Source organism: Ahaetulla prasina, chromosome 3, assembly GCF_028640845.1.
Source record: "Ahaetulla prasina isolate Xishuangbanna chromosome 3, ASM2864084v1, whole genome shotgun sequence".
Classification (NCBI taxonomy): Eukaryota; Metazoa; Chordata; class Lepidosauria; order Squamata; family Colubridae; genus Ahaetulla; species Ahaetulla prasina.
In genome coordinates, this window is record NC_080541.1 from 124,248,358 (window position 1) to 124,275,884 (window position 27,527).

Here is a 27,527-nt window from a genome sequence, read left to right on the forward strand (position 1 = left end):
TGCAAATCAGCTCAGAAGATCTCATAGCCCCCAAATCTACTAGATTTGAAATCTAAGAGTAAACTCCCAGAGTACCTCTTTGAAGATACCATTTTTATCATCTCTGTTTGTTCTCCCAAATTTTGCTTTCCAAAAAATCCCCATGGAAGAAGAAATCAGGAACAAATCCAGGAATGGGATAATTCCTTTTTCGAAGCCAGGTAACCACCCTCTTAAATTCCGTTCAACAATATCTGACAGATGAAGTTCTGGGAGTTATCAAGATTTGTTTGGGAATAATGAAGTGAATTTCAAACTTTGGCCAGACATAGAAGCATCCTTCTATAGCTAGCCCTTTGCATTTTCTATCTAAAAACAGTATGATTCCCTCCAAACATTTTCTCTAGAACTTGTTCTCCACCCAATTATTACAGTTTTACCCTTGGATAGGTTGAACTGAAATTACTTCTGATTAGAAGATCATGAAGTTATTAGAACCCACGCTTTAAAATCTGAATATGTTCATCAAATTAAAACTGCCTACTCTTAAACTACTCCTGATCTAAACCGCGATATGTCATAGCCTAAGATTCTTCACAGGAGCTTGAAATATTAATAGAAGCTGGGAGGTAGCAATTCCTGTTACTGGAAATTCTTGTGAATAATAGTAGAAGCTGAGAATACACTGTCTCACAATACAAAAATTTCCCATACAAAAAGCAGGTAAGTAGAGTACTGTTATACAGATAGTCCTCGACTTACAACAGTTTGTTTAGTGACTGTTCAAAGTTACGATGGCACTGAAAAAAGTAACTTATGACCAGTTTTCACACTTATAACCATTCTAGCATCCCCATGGTCATGTGATCAAAATTTAGATGCTTGGCAATTGACTCTTATTTATTTATTTATTTATTTATTTATTTATTTATTTATTTATTTATTTATTTATTTATTTATTTATTTATTTATTATTTTGATTTCTATACCGCCCTTCTCCCGAAGGATTCAGGGTAGTTTATAGCCAAATAAAACAAAAATATAAAAATTAAAAACATTATTAAAAGACTCATTCAATTTGGCTAACAACTAAAATTCAATAAAAACTAAAACTCAATTAAAAGCCCCCATTAAAAACTATTAGGCCAACCCTGCGCGATGAAACAAGAAAGTCTTTAGCTCGCGTCTAAAGGTCCGGAGGTCAGGGAGTTGACGTAACCCTGGAGGTAGCTCGTTCCAGAAAGCAGGAGCCCCCACAGAGAAGTCCTTCCCCCTGGGGGTCGCCAGTCGACATTGTCTGGCCGACGGCACCCTGAGGAGGCCCTCCCTATGGGAGCGCACTGGTCGATGGGAGGCATTTGGAAGCAGCAGGCAGTCTCGTAAGTAACCCTCATATATGATGGCTGCAGTTTCCTGGGGTCACGTGATCCCCTTTTGTGATCTTCTGACAAGCAAAGTCAATTGATTCACTTAGCACTTGACTAATTTAACACCTGCAGTGATTCACTTAACAATTGTGGCAAGAAAAGTCCTAAAATGGGGCTAACTCGCTTAAAAAATGTTTCATTTAGCAAAAGAAATTTTGGGCTCAATTGTGGTCGTAAATTTGGGGACTCCCTGTATCTAGAGAGCTAAAGAGAAATTTCTGGGGAAAAGAAAAGAAAAATCAACGGCTGTTGATCCTAAAATGGACTAGGTGATTTGAACTACTGAAGACATATCGGTTCCACTGGCCCAAAGACCAGAATAGGTGCCAAAGGAATATTTCTATTCAAAATAGATGTTTTCATGGATCAGGAGGACATGAAACGATGTGGAAAAATGGCTCAGATCTTGCCAGTCTGAGAGAGAATGCCAGGCAGCAGTATAATTATCTTTAATTCTAGGTAGGAACCAAAAAATGACAATACTATTAGGTAACACTGAAGGCAGAACATTGTTAACTTTAAAGTTCTTGGCAGCTGCACATAAACCAAGAATTTGTATTATTACTTTCCCCTATTTAATCAACAGATTGTAGTGAATCAAGAGAATGGGCCAAATGAGTCTAACTTTTGTGGCTTCTGTAAAGAAATACTGCCTGAATTGTTCTCTGTGCCTAAAAATGACACTAAAAGCTTGTCTTGTTTTGCTAATAAAAAAAAGTGGGAGGAGGGAATTATGTGTGGTGTGGTGGCTGTTGAGCCATCTCGTGAGCCTAAAAAGCATTGATGACATGCAGTAGAAGCAGGGGTGAAATGTAATTTTTTTTATTACCAGTTCTGTGGGTGTGGCTTGGTGGGGGGGATAATGTGACTCGGTGGACGTGGCCAACTTTTTTTTTTTTTTTACTTTTAAAAGCATTTTTTCTACAAACTCTTTGGCTAAAAAGAGCTTGTAGAAAAAATGCTTTAAAAGGGTTCTGACGATCCCAGGTGAGTTGCCTGATCACCAGAACCCTTTCAAAGCATTTTTTTACAGCCTCTTCAGCCGAAGAGCTTGCAGAAAAAATACTTTGAAAGGGTTCTGACAATCCCAGCTGAGCTGCGCAATCATCAGAACCTTTTTTTTTTTTTACTTTTTAAAGCATTTTTTCGGCCGAAGAAAAAATGCTTTTAAAAGTAAAAAAAACCTCTGATGATTGCGTGGCTCAGCTGGGCATGCGAGGAGGAGGATAGGCGGGCAGAGATTTTTGCTACCGGTTCTCTGAACCATTCACTGCCATTGCTAACGGATTGGGCAATCCGGTCCGAACCGGGAGCATTTCACTCCTGAGTAGAAGATTTATAATCATCGGACAGCAAAGTTGGTTGGTTTGAAATAAAAGAAAGTTTGTGTGCTGAAAAATTTGAAATCATGAAAGGGGCAGGAATTGACCCTTTAAACATACCTACTACCTATTGTTGTTTGGAAAAACTAAATGTAAGAGAATTACGGTAGTTTAAAACAGATGAATGAATTATCCTGAATGTACCTAAGAAGTATTTAATTGTACTTCTTGACATATTTTTTCTCCAGTTATATATACATTTTTGTGCAAATTAAGAAGTGGTGGCAGAAATGGGAGGAACAAAATGTTCTTTTAAAATATGAAGAAAATGTATAGATTCTCGTACACCTGATTTCAAATGGGACTTTGTAGGAGGAGGCAGTAGTGAACTTTCTCAAAAAGGAAGTATAGCCAATGATAAACTCCTAAAAATAATTATGACTAAGCTCAAATTATCTTATTTCAGATACATTATGCAAAGACCCAATTCCCTGGAAAAGGCTCTAAGGTTGAGAAAGCTGGAAGGAAAGACATGACATCAAGGTGAATGGACTCCAGTACAATGGTGATGTGCACCATTGAAAGACTTGAAAGAGCAGGTTAAGGACAGATCATCATGGAGAAAAATCTATCTATGTGGTTGCTAGGAGTTTAAAATGGCTTGATGGCACATAACCCATTTAAATAAAACAGTTTTACTCTGTATCCATTATTGTTCCTTGCTTTCTCCCTTCCTAGCCCCTGGCTGTTACCCCTTTCTCTTTTCAGCCCTCATAGCCTAAAACAGGAGTCTCCAACCTTGGTTCCTTTAAGACTTGTGGACTTCAACTCCCAGAGTTCCTCAGCCAGCTTTGCGGGCTGAGGGACTCTGGGAGTTGAAGTCCACAAGTCTTAAAGGGATCAAGGTTGGGGACCCCGGGCCTAAAATAAGCCTGGAGGAGATAAACATGCTAAGCTTCGGAGAGGCTGAAATCCAGAAAAAAAACCTCTTTGCAGGTGCTAATTTAGAGACAAGGCACTGATTCTTTATTAGATCTGTTGAAATATACTCAGACATGGTGTAACAGCTGTGAAAATGTAGTCTAAAAACCAAATGATTTTAGATTAAAAAACAGATTTAGCCTGTCTGACATTCATTCAATTTTGAAATGTTTAATGATCTTGCATTTTAGATTAGATATCTGGTTCTATTTAACTGCCAGATGGTCTCAAAATGTAGTAAGAAATAGTTGGACCATAGTTTGCCTTATTTACCATGACGTTGAGAGACTGATTAGTGGGCCCTTGTGCAATAATGTATTCCAGACCATCAGAATGTAGATTGGAAGGACGGCGGTATTTGAACACGGTGCCAGCCACTCTAAAATTCTGTGGATTGTCAATAGCAGAGTTTCCATTGAAGAAGAAATGCCCCAGATCATCAGCCAGAGCTACCAGGAAAACAGAAATGAAATGAGAATGAAACATATCTATTGTGCAAATATTAATTTAGATATGCATAACTGAAAACCAAGTGACTAAATCTATCCTAAGAGGATTTCCACTGGTTTAAGTTTAACAGATCTGAGTTGCAAAAACCACTAAAGGTAAAGGTTCCCCTGCACATGCGTACTAGTAGTTTCTGGCTCTAGGGGAGTGCTCATCTCCATTTTTAAGCCAAAGAGCCAATGCTGTCCGAAGACATTTCCATGGTCATGTAGCTGGCATGACTAAACGCCGAAGGTGCACAGAGCGCTGTTACTTTCCCACTAAAGTGGTCCCTATTTTTCTACTTGCATTTTTTAAGTGTTTTTGAACTGCTAGGTTAGCAGAAACTGGGACAAGTAACGGGAGCTCACTCAGTTACGCGGTGCTAGGGATTCAAACCGCTGAACTGCCAACCTTCTGATCGACAAGCTCAGCATCTTAGCCACCGTATCCCTTTTGCAAAAACCACTAGATGCCAGCAAAAACAATGAGTTTATTACTACTCCCTGCTGCCTAGTGGTCACTGAGATGTTTACATCCAAGTTCTAGTAGTTCCACATTGACTCTTAGCCTATTCGTTGATCTCAAGAGCACTCTCCTTTAAGGTGCATATTGGGGTTTATATCCTGACCTCTTCTCCGTGATATTTACAACTATGAAGAAATGGACTCATAGGGATTGGAGCATGTGGATGTAGTGTAATCCATTAGTGGTATTTCAAGAGAAGATCACATTGCAAAAACCTCACAATAGCTTGTACAACGTAACGGTTCTCACTGCCAGCAAATTCCCCAAGTAAAAGTACAAGGAACTAGACAAAGGGAATGCCCACCTCAGAAGAAGAAAAAGGACCTACATAGTTCTGCAGTCTTGCAAGTTGGTGCCAGGCCAATAAATATAAAGTCTGCCAATGTATCAAGCAAAAGTATTGCCAGATGTTGGAGACTGCACTCAAAACTTTCTATGTATATGAAATGTATGTTACTTCCGAACTACTCTCTGTATTAATAGCAAAAGCACTCAGACTTATATACTGCTTCATAGTGTTTTACAGCCCTCTTTAAGCAGTTTACAGAGTCAGCATATTGCCCCCCTCCCAACAATCTGGATCCTCATTTTACCAACTTCAGAAGGATGGAAGGCTGAGTCAACCTTGAGCTGTTGAGATTTGAACTGCCAAACTGCTGGCACATAAATATGTAGTTATTGCTGTACATAGTTATTACTAAAATTTGCTAAGTACATCTGACCAACATTTGATATATTGCCAAGAAGGTCCCACATGGGCTACACATTTTGGAAGGCCAGAGTCAGCATACCACCTAACGGTATCCTAGTTGTATACTTCTCCTTCACCTGTCCTCCATAAATATTCATCAAGAAATATCACATGTCTAGGTTAACTTTGGGATGTAAAACATTGATACAGACTACAGGAGTTTGAAAAAAGATGCTATCTTGAATAAAAATGAAGTCAAGTCACATGTTATTTATGAAGTGAAAACATGTCCATAAAAACATCTATAATTGCATTGCTTTAAACCTCTGTTACACTTTTGAAAATTGGAGTTATATTTATGCACTTTGAGTTGATCAATTTAACTTACTGTCTGAAAATCCTTCAAGGCAGTGTTTTTCACACCTAACAACTTTAAGATGTTTGAACTTTATGCTATCCGGGGCATTTCGGGAGTTGAAGCCCACATATCTTAACATTGCTAAGACTAAGAAATGCTGTTTTAAGAGACATGTGCATACATTAAGATTACTGCAACCCACTCTCCATGGGGCTATCCTTGCAGAATTACAACAGGTCTGGAATGAAGCGGAACTTGGAGTATCTCTTATTTGACGTTTGTTATACTGCTGCAGGAGCTTTTAATTTCTTTCTAGGTATGATTCAAGGTGGTTATTACCTTTAAAGGCAGAATGCACAGAGCCTCTCCAAGACTCTGCCCATTCTGCTATGATAAGGTGGGAACCTTATCAAGCTAAAATGTTGCTATCCAGCGGGACGTAGGAAGTGTGCCTTCTCCTTGCTGTTTTTTGTTCCCTCTGAGATTCAACAGGCCCCGAACCTTCCAAAAAACCTCAAAGACCTGGCTTTTTTCAGGACCACTGAATATCCGATGTCTGAAGTTGAAGCTCAGAAAACTTAGTTATAGATGTATGGGGGTGTAGTTGGGGGGGACTGGGAGTTTCTTTGTTAGTTTTTGTTTTTTATTGGTTTCATTGGTTTTACTGTTGCTTATGAGCAACTGAAGGTCTTTTTGATAGGCAACTTGGGTAACTTGGCACTAAAAGAACATTTCACCTCATTGTTACATTGCATACAATTGGAAGCTACATACATTAAATAAGTACATAAATAAAATATGAAGTCCCCTAAGCATACTCTTTTTTTGACCTGTTTGATAACTTGGCACTAGAACAACATTGCTATTTCATTGCTTGCCCAGATTTTCTATAGATTAATCAGTCTAATATTGATATAGATTGCTTACCCAGGATATTTTCTGTCTTCCTTCGTTCAATAATGAGTATATCTGTAGCACCAGCAGGAATGTTGGTGATAAATACGTATCCTGGGAAATGAGAAATATAGAAAAGTCTGAACAACTAAAATCAGACGAATAGATCTTTTTCTATAAAGCAGTTTTGTGCTTTCTGTTTTGCCTTAGTAGCTAACTCACTGAAAATGTGGAGAATGTCTGGGCCACTCGGCAGAGAGTTACAGATAATCTCTTCAGTTCATCTCCAGATGTACTGGGAATGAGATTCTCTACATTCTTATAGAGCCTGGCCTTTGGGGAATTACAGTTTTAATGTATCTGGAGGGCATCAGGTCTATTTATGATTAACAGGTTTGTTTCATTCAAAATATTTTATGTACCTAGAAAATGTACAATGTGCAAAAGCTTTTAATTATGCACAGTCTCAATTCTTTTTTAAAAAAAACAGGGTGATGCTGTTATCATTATGTTAGATTTGATCAGAAAAAAACATGCCAAGAGATTATTTTGATATGTTACTTCATGCTATTACAAAATCTCCCCTCTGTAGCTGGAGATTTATCAGAAGGTAAACTGGAACCTTTGCAGCTCCCATGTGTTAGAGATGGAGTTGTAACCCTCCCTCTACAACAGACTGACACATCCCTGTTGGAGGTGATGTTTGGGGGAACCAGAGTTTTTGAGGTTGTTATTTGACTCAATCAAGAGCACTAATTGCTCTCTTCCTTCACCAAAGGAAAAAACTATTTATTTATTAAATTTATATGCCATACATCTTATTCTGAAAAGCAGCTCTTTTCAGTTCTCTAAAAGAACTGTTGCAAGGTTATCAAGTATCTGTGATTCTAAATGCAGAATATTTTGTGCAGAGCCTGATACCACCTGCAAAATATATAAATTCTCCAATTTCACATTTTTTATTTTTCTTTCTCCTCAGAAAGAAACACATGGAAGATCTTGGGACTGCAATAGCTTTCTGATCCATCTTCCTAGCCTGTTTATCTTTTTCAATTCATTTTGTCTTATAGCTTATTTCATAATCCCTCATTCAACTGCCAGTAATTCATTACTTGCTTTTAAAAATGCAGAATAAAGATACCCACATGAACAATATAATCTTAATTAATTTAAGAGTAGAGCTGGACTTCCTCAACTGAAAGAATTTATAACATGGAGAGTTTCGGGCCTCCCAAGAGTGTTAAGCCACAGCTCCCTGTAACTTCATTATTTATGGCTAATGACAATGAAATGGGAGAAATTGTTGTTCAGCAATATTTAGAAAATTATTTATCTGAACTGTTCCCCATTACAAAATGGCATTAGCTATTCTTTGTGAAAGAAAATAACCTCCTCCAAGGGACACTGAACTGTCGCCTGCTTTTTCACTGGAGGTTTCTATTCCATATGCTTTTGCCTGTGATAGGTTTTAGGCGCAGTATGAATGAATTTTATTTATTTATTTAATTATTTATTTTATCACATTTATATACCGCCCTATTTCCCTAGGGACTCAGGGCGGTTCACAGGCAAGTAAAAAAGTACATATAAATACAGACTAAAATAACAGTTAAAAAACTTATTCTACATGGCCGAATTATTAAAAAGCAATATAAATAATAAAACCCATTAAAACCAGTATAAATTTAAAACCTAATCCAGTCCTGCGCAGATGAATAAGTGTGTTTTAAGCTCGCGACGGAAGGTTCGGAGGTCCGGAAGTTGACGAAGTCCTGGGGGGAGTTCGTTCCAGAGGGTGGGAGCCCCCACAGAGAAGGCCCTTCCCCTGGGTGTCGCCAGACGGCACTGCCTAGCTGACGGCACCCTGAGGAGTCCCTCTCTGTGAGAGCGCACGGGTCGGTGAGAGGTATTCGGTAGCAGTAGGCGGTCCTGTAAGTAACCCGGCCCTATGCCATGGAGCGATTTAAAGATGGTTACCAAAACCTTGAAGCGCACCCGGAAGGCCACAGGTAGCCAGTGCAGTCTGCGCAGGATAGGTGTCACATGGGAGCCACGAGGGGCTCCCTCTATCACCCGCGCAGCCGCATTCTGAACTAACTGAAGCCTCCGGATGCCCCTCAAGGGGAGCCCCATGTAGAGAGCATTGCAGTAATCCAGATGAGACGTCACGAGGGCGTGAGTGACCGTGCATAAGGCATCCCGGTCTAGAAAGGGGCGCAACTGGCGCACCAGGCGAACCTGGTAGAAAGCTCTCCTGGAGACGGCCGTCAAATGATCTTCAAAAGACAGCCGTTCATCCAGGAGGACGCCCAAGTTGCGCACCCTCTCCATCGGGGCCAATGACTCGCCCCCAACAGTCAGCTGTGGACTCAGCTGACTGTACCGGGATGCCGGCATCCACAGCCACTCTGTCTTGGAGGGATTGAGCTTGAGCCTGTTTCTCCCCATCCAGACCCGTACGGCCTCCAAACAGCACTTCGATAGCTTCGTTGGGGTGGCCCGGTGTGGAAAAGTACAGCTGGGTGTCATCAGCGTACAGCTGGTACCTCACACCGAAGCCACTGATGATCTCACCCAGCGGCTTCATATAGATGTTGAACAGAAGGGGCGAGAGAATCGACCCCTGCGGCACCCCATAAGTAAGGCGCCTTGGGGTCGACCTCTGCCCCCCTGTCAACACCGTCTGCGACCGGTCGGAGAGATAGGAGGAGAACCACCGATAAACGGTGCCTCCCACTCCCAATCCCTCCAACCAGCGCAGCAGGATACCATGGTCGATGGTATCAAAAGCCGCTGAGAGATCTAATAGGACCAGGGCAGAGGAACAACCCCTATCCCTGGCCCTCCAGAGATCATCCACCAACGCGACCAAAGCCATCTCAGTGCTGTAACCGGGCCGGAAACCGGACTGGAATGGGTCTAGATAGACAGTTTCATCCAGGTGTAGGGGAAACTGATGTGCCACCATACTCTCTACAACCTTCGCCGCAAAGCGAAGGTTGGAGACCGGACGATAATTACCTAAAACAGCCGGGTCCAGGGAAGGCTTCTTGAGGAGGGGTCTCACCACCGCCTCTTTCAAGGCGGCCGGAAAGACTCCCTCCAACAAAGAAGCGCTCGTAATTGCCTGGAGCCAGCCTCGTGTCACCTCCTGAGTGGCCAGCACCAACCAGGAGGGGCACGGGTCCAGTAAACACGTGGTGGCATTCAACCTACCCAACAACCTGTCCATGTTCTCGGGAGCCACAGGGTCAAACTCATCCCAAACAATGTCACCAAGACCACCCTCAGACGCCCCATCTGAATCGCCGCAATTTTGGTCCAGACCGTCCCGAAGCTGAACGATTTTATCGTATAGATAACCGTTAAACTCCTCAGCACGTCCCTGTAACGGGTCATCCCGCTCCCCCTGGTGAAGGAGGGAACGAGTCACCCGAAACAGGGCGGCTGGGTGGTTATCTGCCGACACAATGAGGGAGGAGGCGTAGCAACGCCTCGCTTCCCTCAGTGCCACTAGGTAGGTCCTAGTATAGGATCTAACTAGTGTCCGATCAGCCTCTGAACGGCTAGACCTCCAGGAACTCTCTAGGCGTCTTCTCCGGCGTTTCATCCCCCTCAGCTCCTCGGAGAACCAAGGAGCCGGTTGGGATCTACGCCGGGTCAGAGGCCGCAAAGGCACGACACGGTCTAAAGCCCCAGCCGTAGCCCGTTCCCAGGCCGCGGCTAGTTCCTCGGCCGTACCGTGAGCCAGACCCTCAGAAAATGGCCCAAGCTCCGTCCGGAACCTCTCCGGGTCCATCAGGCGCCTGGGACAGAACCAACGTAGTGGTTCCGTCTCCCTGCGGTGTTGAGTGGCGGTCAGAAAGTCCAGGCGAAGGAGAGAGTGATCTGACCATGACAAAGGTTCTGTGACTACATCTCTCAAGTCCAGATCCTTCAACCACTGACCAGAGATAAAAATCAGGTCCAGTATGCCTCCCCCGATGTGAGTGGGGCCATCCACTACTTGAGTCAGGTCCAAGGCCGTCATGGAAGCCATGAACTCCCGAGCTGCTGTTGATGACGAACCGGCAGATGGCAAGTTAAAGTCCCCCATGACTAAAAGTCTGGGGGTCTCCACTGCCACCCCAGCAAGCACCTCCAGGAGCTCGGGCAGGGCAGCTGTCACGCAGCAAGGAGCCAGGTACGCGACCAGCAAGCCCATCTGACACCTATGACCCCATCTCACAAAGAGGGATTCACACCCAGCAATCTGAGGTACAGTGGTCTCCCTCGGCTCTAGACTCTCTTTAATAACAACCGCCACCCCCCCGCCCCTACCCTGAGCCCTCGGCTGATGGAATGCACGGAAGCCCGGTGGGCACATTTCAACCAGGGGCACACCCCCTTCAGTGCCCAACCAGGTCTCCGTAACGCCTATAAGATCCGCGGCGCCCCCCTGGATAAGATCATGTATTAGGGGGGCCTTACTGGCCACGGACCGTGCGTTGCATAACATAAGACGAAGGCCCAGGCTCTGAGGGTCTTGACCATCCGGGGAACGGGAGAAGTCAGAGGGATCGGGGGGCGCGATCGCCTGCAAGCATCGAGCGCGCTCCCCCCTAAACCGATGCGATCCCCCCCTTCCGCCATATCTGCCCCTCCCACTTACCGTGCAAATAGAACCACCCTCACAAAAACACACTCCCCTCCCATAACCTCCGAACCCGTTAAATAACCGCCGCAAGCACGCGCAGGAACTAGTTTCCCTCCCGACGGGCTACCCCCAACACCCGCCCTAACTCTCCCACCCCTTAAAAATGCCCTATCTAAAAAACCCCAAAGGCTCTTTCTCTTCGCATGCCACCTCTGTGGGTCCCAAGACCCGTCACTGAGGCCGGCCCTTGGTAACGAAGCGGGCCATTCCTGCGAGGCGGGGGCACCTCGCAGGCGCAAGAGTTCACAAGACGAATAGCGCATGACAACTGAAGAAAAGTGCAAAATGTAAAAATACAAATCGGCGATAAAAAGGCTCCATCTCCAAGTGGATAAGATGTTAATATATGATGGTAGTCCAGAATAAGGACGGATATAGAATGGAAACTGGAGGACAGTCTAGATGGTAAATTGTCCAATCTTCGTCCAAACATCATGGAACGTGGGGTGGGGGTATTTCAGTCACAGACTATGTCCTTCTCCTCCGTCCCCAAGCAAGCATCCTACGTAGTCCCAAATTAGTCCAAACAGGACCAACACCGACCATGAAGATCCCAAAAGGCCGGAGAGGGACAAGATGACACTGGAACAATCGCAGGATGACTAGATGGGGACAAATCGGGAATGCCTCCGTTGCCTTCCCGCAGTCCTCCAACGTCTGCCTCCAGAATTAGCCAGAAATACCATCCAGGGGGTCACCTCCATCTCTATCACCCCCCTAGTACATCCAGCCACTCCAAGAGCCAGAACTCTCCAAACCTCTCCCTCCAAGTGGCCAAGCCCATCCAAAGGGCTGGAGCCTCTCTGAGAGGCCGGAGGATGTGAAGGACGCCAGGTCCGAGTAAGGCAGCAGGGAGGAAACCGGAGAAGCCACGACATCACAGCAGATGGAACAAATGAAGACATCGTGGCAGATGGAACAAATAAACATCCCCGCAATCCAGATCGACCAAGCAGAGCTAGTACAGCAGAGGAGTAGGCCGAAGACCAGGCTGGGAAAAACCGGCCGAAAACCGGCCGAAGCAACCATCCCGGAAAAGCTGAATCACCGCCCCACCTCCGGGCCTGGAAAAACATGGCCGCCGCAATCCACCGCTCACCTTCCCGGTCCCGTTCTCAGCAGCCGCGGGTGCTAAAAGGCCCAAAGACCTCTCCCACGGCTGCCCGAGAGATGGTCTTCCAGACCGGGAAGGACAGGCAGCTAGGCAGGCGGTCCAGGCATCGCCATCCACGGGGCCGTTTCAAAACGCCGGAGCACCGTCTTCAGAGCCGCGCCACCTTGCGCATGCGCAGAGCCTATTTAATAAATAAATGTGCCAATGGAATTCAATGGTGCCATATCATGTGGCTATGGTAATGTACTGCATATTATCATTCCGCTCTAACAAGATGCCCAATTCAGTCTCAGACTCCAAAGTAAAGGCATCAGATAAGGTCAATATCCTCCAGAAGTCTTTGGTATTAAGCAATACTATATATTTTTAGCTTTTTCCTTCTTTTTCTTGCTTTAGCCTCAGGCTAAATTTATTTATTTACTAGATTTTCACCCTGCCTTTATTATTTTTATAAACAACTCAAGATGGCAAATCTATCTAATATTCCTTTCTCCTCCTATTTTTCCCACAACAACCCTGTGAGGTGGGTTGGACTGAAAGTGACTGGCCCAAAGTCACCCAACTAGTTTTCATGCCTAAGGCAGGACTAGAACTCACCATTTCCCTGTTCTTAAGCAAGCATCTTCACCACTACATCAAACTGACTCAGTTGTCTAACCAGAAGCAGGAGGGTCACAAAGCAGAATACAAAATAGCTCAGTGCTGTTAGCAAAGTGTACCTAACTGTGAGATCCCCTTTCGGAAACTGCCTGAGACTCGGTAGCAAGTGCTTCCATCTCCTCCACATACCCGGCATCGGTCCATCACCTGGGAAGAATAGAGGCTGCCATCACACCCTATTGGCTAGGAGGAAAAAAAGGAAAGGCCAGTTTGAAATCTTACTTATAGATCAAGCTCTTTGTTTTTGTCCCCTTAACTGATGTGTATAGCTCTAATTTCTTATATCTATTTTTTAAAACTTGATTCTTTTCTCTGTTCCATCTCCCTTGCTCAAAATTTAGATTCTCACCATTACATTTTGGAGCGTGGTTTTAGCACAACACAATGCTCCATAGCTCTTCTTCTCTCACTTCGGTTGCACATACATTTCATGAAACAGACCTTGAAAGTTTAATCTTCCTTCATTTAGAGATTTTTAAAATGGCACAAAAGCTATAAAAATATGCACAGAGAAACATTCTCTCTCTGATCAGAATAGAATTCAGTGATTTGTTGGACTAGATGTCCAACAAATCATCAGACAAATAAAACTATTGATATGATATAAATTAGACACATCAATGTGAAAATAGATGCCTTAAAAGTGAAATGGAAGTTACATCTCAACACCAGCCTACTGGTAGGTTAGGGAACACTATATTATCTTTTTTGATTTCCTTAAGCCTAAGGTCTCCAGCTCAAAACAGGATGTTAAAATAGGAGGCTTTTGGTATATTCCAGCAGACTGTCCCTGTGTGCTCTTATTATGTCCCAGTCCTAGCCAATAGATCTGGCCAGCTGAGCTTATACATCCCAAAGCTAAGAGTCATCCTACCACAGTAGGCGGCTGAGAAAATATTCCTTTGAATCATACATGAATCTAGAGAGCAGCTCCTTTGATCAAAGCTGTACCTCACACTTCCCACTGATACAGACTCCTTGGTAAGCCCTATCCTTGCACGATGTGCCATCCTGGGCTTGTGCCATAAGTTGTCTCTCTCCATTCCTTGAAGTGCATTGGAGATCACAGGGCTTGTTAGAGATGCTGGTGTAATCATCTGTAGAAAAGCACAGTAGAAAAGGAAACAGGGAGGGTGTACAAATTTTTTTTTTATTATTTGAATTTATATCCCGCCCTTCTCCGAAGACTCAGGGCGGCTTACATTGTGTAAAGCAATAGTCTCATCCATTTGTATATTATATACAAAGTTAACTTGTATTGCCAATCTGGGTCCTCATTTTACCTACCTTATAAAGGATGGAAGGCTGAGTCAACCTTGGGCCTGGTGGGACTCGAGCCTGCAGTAATTGTAATTGCAGGCAGCTGTGTGTTAATAACAGGCTGCATTAGCCTGTTGAGCCACAAATTTGGGTCAAGAGACTTACTTACAAGAAGATGTTAAGACTAATTAAATAAAGAATGGAAATTTTGAAACTTCCTAGCAATCATCACCATAGTCTATTCTTATTGTGGCTTCTAGGAGTTGTTTTTCAGCAATATGTCCATGGAGACTCTCAATCATCTAGTCATGGTTGTCCCAAAGGTGCTTTTCAAAAGGCAACTAGATTTAGTTTTTCCCCAGGAAAAATGTTTCACTTCTCATCCAAGAATCTTCTTCAATTCTGGCTGAATGGTGAGCAATGGAAAGATTTATATTCTTAGCTGTCATCTAGTCGTTAGCTTTCTGAAAGTCATTGAGGCCCCTTGTGGGTTTATCTGTACTCTCAGGGTTTCCTGAATTAGAGTGCAAATGAGTGTGGAACTTCTTGGTCCTCTGAAATTATTGTGTTATAGACAGGAGATAGGTGATATTCTATCCCTCCCCCTCTGTTGAGAGAGAGCTGTTCAGTTTTAAAATAAATGGCCTGCTTAAAGAAATAAAACAACCACTTCACAAACGCATGGCACAACACAGAAGAACAAACCCACCAAGACAAGATTCAGAAGGCCATTGGCATTTGAAAGACAAAGGTCCACTCTTTTGAAGGTAGCAAAATCCACATTTTGAACAGAGAGGACCACTGGTTTGAAAAGGGATCAAAGAGGCCATTTATATTAAAACTTAACAGACCTCTCCCAACAAAGGGGTGTGTGGATATGATACCACCTATCCCCTGTCTACAACACAGTCCTTTCAGCAGTACACAGAAGCTTCCATATCCATTTGCACTCTGATTCAGGTGACTCTGAGAGTACAAATAAACCCTCAACTCTCAGAGCGCTAATAACAAACCTTCAGAGTGTTAATGACTAGATAACTGCTAAGAATCCTTCCGTTCCCCACAATTCAGCCAGAACTGAAGAAGCTTCTTGGATAAGAAGCAAAATGTTTTTCAAGGAAAAAAACCCCAAAGTCCAGTTGTTTTTTGAAAAGTACCTTTGGGTTATTCAGCAACATCTAACGAGTTACATATTTTTCAAATTCAGAATTAAATAATTCTAAAAAATCATTTCTATCTATTTTTTTTTTAAAAAATTTACCTGAGATCTCGTGCTGGGTAGAAGCATATACATTGTATTTATCTTCCAACATAAACTAGAACTTGATGAAAATTACTACTTTAAACACACAGCAATGATGTGTGATGTCATTGGATGGGGAAGACCAATTTTCTTTAGATTTCTTTTCAGCACCTCCCTCAACCAACTCACACAATTCCCCAACCAGCACTTCACTTCCCAATGACCCTCACCTGGCATGTCCTTCACATCACAAGAACCTCACCTGACATGACCCACACCTGACCCATCACAAGACTTACTGACCACATGAAGCCCTTATAAATAGAGGAACAATGACATTGATACCCCTTAAATTCCATTAAATATATTACATAGTGTGGTAACAGAATATTAGAAACCAACCTACAAGCTCAGAGAATGAACCCCCAGTCTCATTTCTTTTACTCTTTGATGTATATAAGAGTGAGCTGGAATAAACATCTCCCATTTCCATATTTAACAATCTTTCTAAAAACCTAAAATATGGTTTAAAATTAGGTAACCAAAGTTTGCCAGTAAAATGGACAAAGATCAACTATAAGTAGTCCTTGATGTACGACTGCAATTGAGCCCAAAATTTCTGTTGTTAAGTGTTGTTAAGAGAGCTTTGCCCCGGACTTCCGGGTGGCTCTGCTTTGTTAATGGCGGTCTATTTCAGACCACCAATTCTGTGTGATTCTGTAGAGCCGCTCAGACAGCGTTAATCTGCTGTCAAGCAGCTTGAAAATCTCTTCCCTCGGGCAAAGAGGGAGAGGTGAGCATTCGGGCTGAAGTAAAGCCCCCAGGAAAGCCCCAGGAAGATTTCTGGTAGCTTGATGGGAACGCTCCTTCTATAGCCCGCAAAAAAGCTCCAGAATCCGGAACGCTTCTGCCAAATGGCAGAACAAAACACAGCATCCATCTCCGCAACTGAAATGGATTACTGAAGGACTGCTAACGCGGACAGAGCTGAAAACAGGAGCGTTGGCATTTGATTGTAAGAAGATTTTAACTCCCTGACAGAGAATGTATTCGTAGTCAAGATTGGAGATGATGAAAGTAAATGGCGTTTTGTGTATTGAAAGTAAATGGTGTTTTGTGTATTGGAAGTGAAAGGTAAGGAAATGCTTATTACAATTGCTGGCATGGAACCTTTAAGAAGAATATAACAAGATATTTTTTAAAATGGAATTTTTTTTGTTTCTTTTTTTTATCTTTTTATTACAGTGTTTAAGAAGAAAAGCTTACTGAATTTTTCTTTTTTCTTTTTCTTTTTTTCTTCTTCTTCTTGGTATTACTTAGTTTAAAAATGGCTTTCAAGCAAAGAGATTTAACCACTTCTAAAATACTGGAAATTTCTTAAGTTCAGATATGGAAATTAAAAGAAGATATTAAAGAAGGTTTAAGGAATTTTTTACAGGACCTTATGGAGGCTCATCTTTCAGAAATAGATCAAAAATTTAATGAAATGGAGAAAGAAATACTGGATTTTAAAGATATGGTGGAAGAGCAGAGGAGGGAGATGAAAAAATTAAAGAATCAATTACCCCATTATTGCTATCTAGTATTCAGACAGAGGAAAAACTGGAAGAACTTAACCAAATTAATTTAGATTTGCAAAGGGAAATAGATGAAGTTCAAATTAATTTGAATTTAGAAAATAAAATAGATGATATTCAGGTTAAGGTAGATAGGGCAGATGAAGAAAGGGTTATATTACAATATAAATTAATGGAATATGCTATAAGGGTGAGGGGATTAAAAGAACGTAGGGAGGAAAATTTGAAAGAGATTTTTACTCAGGCCTTTGCTCAGATAGATGGAGTGGAACCAGAAGATTTTGAAGTTAATATTGAAAAAAATTATTGTGTTAATTCTTGGTTGGCAAGGCAGAAGTGTTTACCGAGAGATGTGGTTATTTATTTTACAAATAAGAAGATTAGGTATGGAATTTTGCAAGCATTTTATAAAAATAAATTTCAAATATTAGGACAAGATATAATAATGATGAAGGAAATTCCTCCTAAAATGTTAAGAAAGAGAAAAGAATTTGCCTTTTTAGTGGATGAGCTTAAGAAACATCAGATATATTTTAGATGGGAGGTTCCAGCTGGCTTAACAGTGAATTATAAAGGAAGAAAGTATTTTCTCAATACAGTTTTTAGAGCACGAAATTTCTACACTAATGTATTAAAGATTGGGAACTCTTTATCGATAGATGTTAAGTTGAATGGTGAATAGATGGTGGAAAATGTATAAGACAGAAGACAAGGGGAGGGAGAATGTTTAATTCTATTATATATGATTATGGTTAATTTTTGTAAATGATTTATTTTGGATATAAATGTAATTTTAGGGGTACTATTTGATATATTTGAGGTATAAAGGAATAGGAAGATGGAATATTGTCTAATTTTGGAAGATAGTAAAATTTAGGAATTTGGATTAAATATTATATTTGAGAGATGGATGTAATGTTGTTATATAGTTAACTAGAATTTAATTGTTATAACTGATATATTTTGGATAAGTTATAGGTGTAATTTTAATAATGTTATTTGATATAAGCTAGGTAAAGTGAAGATTTTAATTATTACAATTGATATATTGTGGAGATAATATAGGATTAACAATAATATTTGTAATATTATTTGATGTATGTAAATGATATCAAAGATATGAAAAGATGGATTATTGTTTACCTTTGGAGGTTGGACAGTAAAATTTAAGAAATTAAGTTGGAAATATGAACTATTCTTGAGAGACTGCTTAAGGAAGAAAGACATTTCAGAAGAATCCTTGGTGAATATTGGAAGATGGAACGTTGTTTTGGTATTGATTGATGAAGGTTGGATATTAAAAACTAGTACTTTATTGAAGAACAAACACCAACTCAATCGGAAATTTCTGAGAACTCTAGTGGAATGGTCTGATATATAATGGATTGGAAGAAATGTATTTTCTTTGTTTCTGGAAGGGGAGTTGAGGTTTTAAGGAGTGACTATGGATTATGATTTGTGTTATATTTTAATTTTTGACTGTTAGTTTTATACCCAGTATTTGGTTCTGGGAAATCCCGGGGGGTGGGGGGAGGGAGGGGAAGGGAGGGGGGGGATGAGGGTAGAAAATGGATTGATGGTTAATGTACAGAGATGATTGAAGATGTATAATTAATGTAAGATCGAAGCTGCCTGGCTACCATTTCAGAATGATGGGAAGGAAGGAAGTAGAAGAGAGAAGGAGGTAGGAAAGAGAAGAGGAGGAAGAGGAAAGGAAGGAAGAGGGATAGAAGAGGGAGAAGAAAGGAGTAGGGAGGAAGGAGGAGAGGATGTAGATAAGAGAAGGGGAGGATGGTCGTGGAAAGCAGAAGAAGGTAGAGAAGGGAAGAAAGGAAGGGGGTGGTGACCGGGCAGGTCCGATTAATTGTATATGATGGTACACTAAATATGTTATTGGATATGAATGTTAAAATAAAACTTTTTTATAAAAAAAAAAGAGAGAGAGCTTTGCCCCATTTTATATCTTTTCTTGCCACAGTTGTTAAGTTAATCACTGCAGTTGATAAGTTAGAAACCCGGTTGTTAAATGAATCTGACTATTGATTTTGCTTGTCAGAAGGTCGTAAAAGGACCACATGACCTTGGGACACTGCAATCGTCATAAATATGAACCAGTTGTCAAGCTTCTGAATTTTGATCACGGGGATGCTGCAATGGTCATAACAGTGAAAAATGGTCATAAGTTACATTTTTCTGTGCCATTGTAACTTTGAACAGTCACTAAATGAACTGTTGTAAGTTGAGGAGTACCTGTATAACATTTCAGACTGTTTCAGGGAAGGGCTTAAAAATGAAATGGTAAGTTTGCCTTTCAGATGAAACTTTCACTCTTAATGGGAATCAGGTCATAGAAATCCCATGCTGCTGAAAATCGGCCATCTGGCTACTGAATTTCAGTAACAAAATGATTGGAGGTGAGAGGAAATGAGCAGAGAGTTGCCCCTTCCTATTTGAAGGAAACTTGGTGCTCTTAAAGTCTATGGCTTCCTTATGGCTCTCAATTCTATGGCCCTCCTTCATCTGTAGCAGCAATTTTCAAGCTTCTTCTGAACAGGCTAAAATAAAGTCAATTAAATAAGCATATAAGAATTCAGCCATTGCGGCAAGCAGATGTTACTGCAGCAAACCTAAGAAGCCCTTTTAATCATTCCAGTGATTGGTGTGTTTTAAATGCAAGCTCTATTTATCAATGTTCACTTTTCTTGGGTTTTTTTTCTCTTGCCTGCTCTTTGTAAAGAGTTAGAATAAATTCTCTTTTGAATGGGAGATATTGTTTCCATCTCTTTTTGTTTGTTTGTTTGTTTGTTTGTTTGTTTGTTTGTTTGTTTGTTTGCAAAGTGGCCAGAACTAGCATCAGGTCATTTACTTTTGACCACATAAAAATTAACTTTAACAGCAGTTACTGTTAAAGATAAACACATTTATCTTCCTGGCTCGAGAATTCTCAATCAAATACAGTGCTGTCTTCCCCAATCCAGATGTCTCATTTACTTGTGACTTCTTGGGATCCCTTAACCACATTGTCATGATTGAGAATTTTAGTACTTAAAATTCAGACACCTGGGGAGTCTCCAGATTGAGGAAGGTTAATATACAGTACTAAATTAAAATAATTGAGATAGAAAAATAATATTGCCAGGTGTAATTTAAACCTTTTCCTATTTTTAGGAAGCAGGAATAAGAAATAAATAGTTTTACTCCCACATCATTTACCGTACCTTTTTTCTCTATATCTATGTTATCTGCACACTAAATATAATGCTTGCTATATCTCAGTATGATTTAGCCAATAAAAGCTTATGCTACAATGGGTCTTGCTATTTAAAATGGGGATATTTTCTTGTTTTCTGGGAATAAATATTTGCTGTCTTCAACCTTCACACGGTCTTGCAAACCCTCTTACCTCCTTGTCTTTTGATCTATAGCTTCTGCTTAGTAATTTAGCAAAGGCAAACCTGGGTAGAGTGGCATCCAATGATAATAGTGTTTCCCAAAGGCCTTGGCATTGAAACTGGCACACTGATGTTGCTTGAAACTGGCTGTGTTGGCAGGGCAAAGCTGGGGAGAAAAGAAATATAAATCTGGTGCTTGTTCCATTGCCTCTCTATACCTGGAATTATTTCCAAATAGAACATGAACCAGTGTTTCCCAACCTAAGCATTTTAAGATCCATGGACTACAACTCCCAGAATTCCTCACCAGCTGGAAAAGGTTAAAAAATAATGGAGTGAACAATCCAAATGATATTATTTAATTGTATGAAGATTTTGAAGTTTTCAGAGAAATGTAAAAGCTTAGGACAAAAAGAGGTCAGAGGCCACCCACATCATTAACAACCAAAAAAATTGTTTGAAAGTAAATAGCATGTATGAGTCTCTTCATCAGTCCTTTGTTTCCCCTTTTTCCACTTATTATATTATCATAAATGGGGTTTTAATTTCTACCGGAACAAAGAAGTCACATGAATAAATAAGTGGTGAAAAAACATACACGTGGAGACTACTACCAAAGGAGCAGCTTTTGAAGTAGCCACGCCAATATCAAAAAGGCATGGCTGTTCTAATGATTCAGAGGTTTCTATCTTCAACCTGTGTGTTTTAATGTACCTCTCTTGAGGATTCTTAATAGGAGACATGCAACCCTGTTACCTTGTTAGCATTTAAAGCTGGGATGGACATACCTGTTCAAATTTTATTCATTAAAGAGAATTTACAATACCTGAAGAGGAATGATTACTCTGAAACAGATATGCGGTGTAATGGGAAAGCGTATGGCTCCAGAACAAAACTAGTTTTGTGAGCACTCCACTGGAGCATCCATAAAGATGGCCTGGCTGCAACATCTCCTATCGTTTGCTTTTCAGAAGGACCTTGAGTAATTGGGCTTTGGTCATATAGCTCTGCATAGTAGGCTACATTCTTCCTCCCAAGATTTAGACAATACTTTTCATAGCAACTACGTTTGAGTTAGGTATTACACTTATAATCCTGTCCAACTACAGTAAGCTATGGGAGCATAGGATTTTCTGGTACAGAACAAGAGTTTGAAATAAAGATTAATTGTATATTTACAATTCTTTAAGGAGTGAAGAAAACTGAATTATGTTAAACTCATTCTCTTTCCTAAGCTAATGTTCTTCTGATAAAGGATTTTTCATAGGGACAGCAAGCTTATTAAAAATACTAACCCCAACCTGCTGACCAGTAGTAGGATATTCCATTCTGTCATCTTCAAGAGATGGTCATTTCCTTCAGCTGTATCTGTAAGTTGTTTTTCTACCCAGTATCTCTATGGTATTTCAATCAGTTTTTGAAATACAACAAATTTGTGGAGAGGATTCCATCAGGCAAATTTGACAGGTATAGGTAGGAATAAAAATAAACCTTCCAAGCAAATTCTCTATGCTAACTCACTTACTTATTCCTCAAATAAGGACAAAAGCGTAAGATGTGGGGGGCGGAAATACTGAATTACTGAACATTTAAGAAAGTCTATATGCCCTTACAATGATCAAGAAATATGAAGAATGAGATAAATTATGCACAACCATTTATTGTTTGAAGGAACTGTGTTTTCTGTTCTTTTATTTTGAAGTGCTAGGAAGCACTGCTGGTATAGTTAACAATAAACTGTAAATAATGCCTGAGAAAACCTCTTCCCATTTGCCCCCATACATCATGGTTCAAAATTGTATTAGTTTATCAAAGAAAAATATAAAGAAAAATGAAAATAAAGGTAAAATAGGAGAGGAAAAGGGGAAGAGAGAAAAGTGTTGGGTCGAGAGGTTAAAGAAAAAAAACCATTGATTTCTGACTCTTTTTGGTATAGTACAATAAGGTAATAACATGAAACTTCAACTTTTTACTTTTCTATACTAATATATAATAGCCATTTATATAACACCAAACCTATCAGCCAAAATCAAAGTTTCATTTTTTCCCACTTCAAGCAAAAAGTCCAAAAATGGTTTCCAAGTAGAACCAAAATTAATTGTGTTCTTTTCTTTAATCAAAGCAGTCAATTTAGTCATCTTTGTTAACACCATCAACTTTTGCAGCCATTTTAACATTATGGGAACCACAGTGTCCTTTCATTTTTGTGTACAAAGTAATCTTGCTGTTGTCAGCATGTAAAACCATTTACCTCCATACTTGTTTAATTGCTAGTTGGGCTCTGCAACACACAAAGAATCAAATTCGTTCTTGAAGACCAAATATAGTATTTGTAAAAGATTGGCTTACCTGCTGTTGGCATAACTGATAGCGCTTCGACTGACCCAGGCACATGCTATTATTTGTCCCCTGAGATATGTGTAGCCTGCAATAAAAGAGAACCCTTCTTCAAAAGAACTGAAAATGTTGGTTTCAGAGAGGTTCTGGTTTAGAGTATGAAACACCATTTGAAAAGTTTTTCTGAAACTGAGTTTCATATATATGGTAGTAATGTGTTACTCCCTTCATTCAGGATGATTTTTCAGTTTCCCAGTCTAGTCTATAAGTCTGGTCTTCTATCCAAGTTCAGTACTACCTCAACTTGTACCCTATGACTATCATTAAGTGTTGTAAGTGTTGTACTTTGATGAAGGTATCTTTTCTTTTATGTACACTGAGAGCATATGCACCAAGACAAATTCCTTGTGTGTCCAATCACACTTGGCCAATAAAAATTCTATTCTATTCTATTCTATTCTATTCTATTCTACCTGGTATGGTTGTGCAAAGTTTCACATTTCAATGGGAAAATAGAATTTAAAGTTTGAAGAATTCATTAGTACACACACTGCATTAAAGTAGCCATGTTTTTTTCTTGGGTTTACACAGTTGACCTTTAAAGCTCCTTTGCAATCCGGAAAAATGGAGACACTTGCTTTAAAATGTTTTTTAACAAAGCAAGTACAGTTCCCATGCACACTCCAGATCACATTGCTTCTTCAAATCCAAAGTACTGCATAGTTTTGCTAACTAGATCCAACACCATCTATTTTTTAAAGATCCACCAAAGATTCATTTAGGTTATGCCATTACAACATCCATAACAACTTTTGCTACTTCCTTCTAGGCTGCAATTTCTTTCTTTAGTTTAAATATGAGCAAGAAGTCTGCATTGAAATCTATTGCATACAGAAAAATATTCAGAATATCTCCAAATAGTTAACTGTTATTTCCTCAGAATTAACTAATATTCTACTCCAGCACTTCTGAATTTCAGACTTCCAAAGTTGAGTAGCATCACAATTTTTTTCAGAGCTAACAGCAAAATAAAGCCAGCTCAAGGTAAATAGAACTTACTCCCAGGAAACAAAATATAGGATTGGACTTTAAGCATCTCCAAGCTTAACTTTATCACAATATCAAATTCTACATATCAGAACAAGTTGGAGTGCTGTCAAAGAAGTTTACGTCCCTGTCTAACTTTGATCCTAAAGTGAGGAAGCTGATTGCTAAGCCCGAATAACAGGATGGGAGAACTTCAACCAGTTAGGAAGACAGGTGGCTCCTCCTTTTAGTGGGACTGGAGCACAGACTCTTGCCCTTAATTTAGCTAATATAGTTAGTCCTTGACTTACAACCATTATCAGAATTTCTGTTGTAAAGTGAGTCGCACCTGATTTTATGACCTGTTTTGCCACAACATAGATGGTTTTTTTTTAAGTTGGAGAGACAAACTGTAGGTTGCAGATGATCCTGCTAGTTGGTTCTTAAAAGAAAAGATTGGTTCTTAAAAGGAGAAGTAAAGTATTTTACTTAAAAGGAAAAGGAAAGTATTTTACTTTCCTTTTAAAAGTAAAGCTTATTTTTAACTACATTGAGAATTAACTAAGCATATCCAGACCTTAATTATGGAGCCACGCTACATAAAAGCACACACATAAACTCACACAATTTTGACAGCAGGAAAGACGAATGGTTTCACCCCTCAGAAATATGTTTATGTAGAATAGGAAGAAGAAATGTGGATAAGCATAATCTAGAGAAATCTCCAATGCTGGTTCTCATTAGCATCCAGGGATCTGGAGCAGCAGGTTAAAAGAGGTGCCTCCCTGGAGTTTATTCAACTCTAGAGTGCAGGTTGAAGTTTGGCATGGTTAGCTAGATGGATATTTGAGCAACTGGGCTAAGGATGGGAGTATAGGATTCCTCAGAAAGAAATCTATCATCACCTTACACAAACTGTACCTTCCCTGCACTTTAATCAGGGAATCAATTCAGGTTGTTAGTTGCTGAAGCTCAAGAAAATAAAGAGAGAACAGTGAGGATTATGGAAATTATCTATGAAGAGGAAGTTAGAAAAATAGAGCCACACAGAGAAAAAGTGATTTAGTGAATTGCTGTCATTGCTCAATGTTTTTTTTTTAAATGCCAAATGTACTGTGATGGTAAAATTGGCTTATCCAACTAAAGGTCCCACATTTCGGTCAAGTGGCCTTGGTCAACTACTTACCGCTGCCATAAGCAGTGCCTCTCTCTTGACATTACCCCTCCTCCACAGGTGCGGGAACATGTAGACCAGGAGCTCCATTCTCCCCACCATTTGGTGACCTCTTCATTCCAGGTACCAGCTTCTTCTGCTGCCTCACTACTGTCCTGACACAAACAGGAAAAGGTTACCTTAAGAACTCCAGATTTACTCCCAGTATCTCCATTTTTCTAACCTCACAAGCTATTCATAAATCCCTATTTTGCTGTATGACAATGTTTTGGTTCTTCTGATGTAGACTATTGGATATATGTATATTATTTGCAGACTGAAATAAAGTATGAAACATATACTAATTTGTACTTTCCTGTATATATATTTATTGTTGGATACATCCATGTCCTGAGTATGCTTTCCAGGCCCAGTACTTGAGACTGGTAAGTTATTTTTTGGGCTCTCTTCTCCTTCCTCCATAGTATTTACTTTAAAACCTTTATCTCAAACTCATTTTTTTTATTTTGGCTTTTTTTCATTTTTAAACATCTGAACTCCCATCTCTCTAATACTGAAGAACAGGGCTGAGGAACCTCCAATCCACTGGGCTAATTCATGCCATTAGGTTGATCCATCCACCTTATGGGGCTTTGAGTGAGATTTTCTCTACTCACCAAAAATCCCTAGTAGCATGAGCCATATTGTGTCCCCTTGCCCATCACTTTGCCTGGTTGGGAGGATTACCAAAGGTGGCAACAGAGAGTCTTGTGAGTATAAGTGGTCCTTGGTAAACAAAAGATGTGCAACAACTATTCAAAGCTACAATAGCACTGGATGAGTGTTACTTATTACCAATCCTTGAAGTTTTGATCATTGCAGTGCTTTGCAGTAACATGATTGTACTCCGGGTGCTCAGCAACCAATCCAAATTTCTGAACGTCACTGTTTCGCATGGTCACATGATCGCAATTTACAACCTTCCCTGCTGGCTTTCCACTAAGTCAGTGGGGAAGCCGGCAAGAAGTGGGAAGCTCTGATTATGTGAGGCCCTCACTTAATGACCTACAGTGATTCACTTAATAACTGAGAACTAATGGAACTGCTGCCACTGAGCAATGCAGTTATATGACATCACGCTTAGTGACATCATTTAGTGACAGAACTTCTAGTCCTAATTACTGTCTTTTAGCTAGGACTACCTGAATTTCTCTTATATCACCTGCAGCCATAATGCCATTTTCCGGCATTGCTCTGGATGGTTAGATATATATGTGAATAATATAGAGAAAACAGAATTAACTGAGATGTTATAGAGCCATGATAGCAAACGTATGGCATGCATGCTGGAAGTGGCACGTAAAGCCATCTCTCCAGGCATACAAACCGTCGCCTGTTGCTCTTCCAGTTTCCGGCGCACCAGCCAGCTGGTCTTCTGGTTTCTGGCGCACAGGCATGCGCGAGGACCAGCTAGCCAGTGTACATGTGTGCGCTGGAAACCGGAAGATCATCTTCCCAGCATGCACATGAGCGCTGGGTGGCTGCTCTTCTGTTTTCCAGCATGCACGCGTGTGCTCCCATTTCGGCATTCAGTGCAGAAAAGGTTCACCAACACTGCTATAGAGAAATAAAATAGGCATCATTTGTGCCTCTGCAATCTATCACACAGGGCACAGATATTGTGAGAGATGAATTCCAGCACATGAAAATCTGTCTGCTGCAGATCTGTATGAGTCACTGTTCTGAATCTTCCAGAGAGTGGCAGTGAGTGTGGAAAGGAGCTGCTGGAAAATGCAGAGGAGCTGCTATATCTACTGGAATGTTAGTACCAGTAGTTGCTACAGCAGTACAAAAAAGTGGCATAGAACATCCTGATCACATTTCTATCCATGAGAAATGATGATGTCATTATCACTGCATGCCACTTCTGTTTTTTTGTAATTTCAGGAAAATTAATGCTTACATATCAGTGCGAGCATCCGAAGGAGGCAAGGTGATGAGGAAAGGAAAGCTTGCCTAATGACAAGTGTGCATCTATTTTGAACACAAAGAGTTGGAACATCTTTCTAGTTAGCAGAGGTCTGGGGTTCTTGCATAAGAAAATCACTGAGATGCATTTGAAAGGAGCAGCAGTGCTCCCCATCCCTGATAGAAAAAGAGGTGACTCTTTCTTATTCAAAGACTGGAGGAGGGTTTCCTGTGGGGTTTCTGAAAAACAGGGCTACAATGGGTTTAGTGATCCATGAAATCTAGGGCAGCTAAAGCAAGTGGACTAAAATCAGGAGGGGTTTCCTCCTTCATCTAATGGGAGAGGTAGCACTTGATGGCCTGGATTCTCAATGGGTGTTCTGTAATAATAAGAGTGTGATAGAGAATTTTTTAAAACTGTGGGGAGACAGGAAT

The 27,527-nt window shown here is 40.6% G+C and overlaps 1 protein-coding gene across 4 annotated transcripts in view; it reads right to left on the reverse strand.

Moving 5' to 3' along the window:
* Positions 1-27,527, reverse strand: part of LOC131194298 (ADAMTS-like protein 2) — a 50,030-nt gene that overhangs the window by 19,554 nt on the left and 2,949 nt on the right. For 2 of the 4 annotated variants that reach the window (XM_058175117.1, XM_058175120.1), the window contains exons 2-8: positions 25,158-25,300; positions 22,958-23,033; positions 20,672-20,774; positions 14,088-14,233; positions 13,196-13,319; positions 6,700-6,780; positions 3,983-4,158 (exon numbers count right to left, since the gene is read on the reverse strand). In XM_058175117.1, the coding sequence (XP_058031100.1) occupies positions 3,983-4,158; positions 6,700-6,780; positions 13,196-13,319; positions 14,088-14,233; positions 20,672-20,774; positions 22,958-23,033; positions 25,158-25,300 (849 nt within the window). Of the gene's footprint in view, positions 1-3,982; positions 4,159-6,699; positions 6,781-13,195; positions 13,320-14,087; positions 14,234-20,671; positions 20,775-22,957; positions 23,034-25,157; positions 25,301-27,527 lie in introns of those variants that run through there. The other 2 variants (XM_058175118.1, XM_058175119.1) reach the window with 2 other exon arrangements.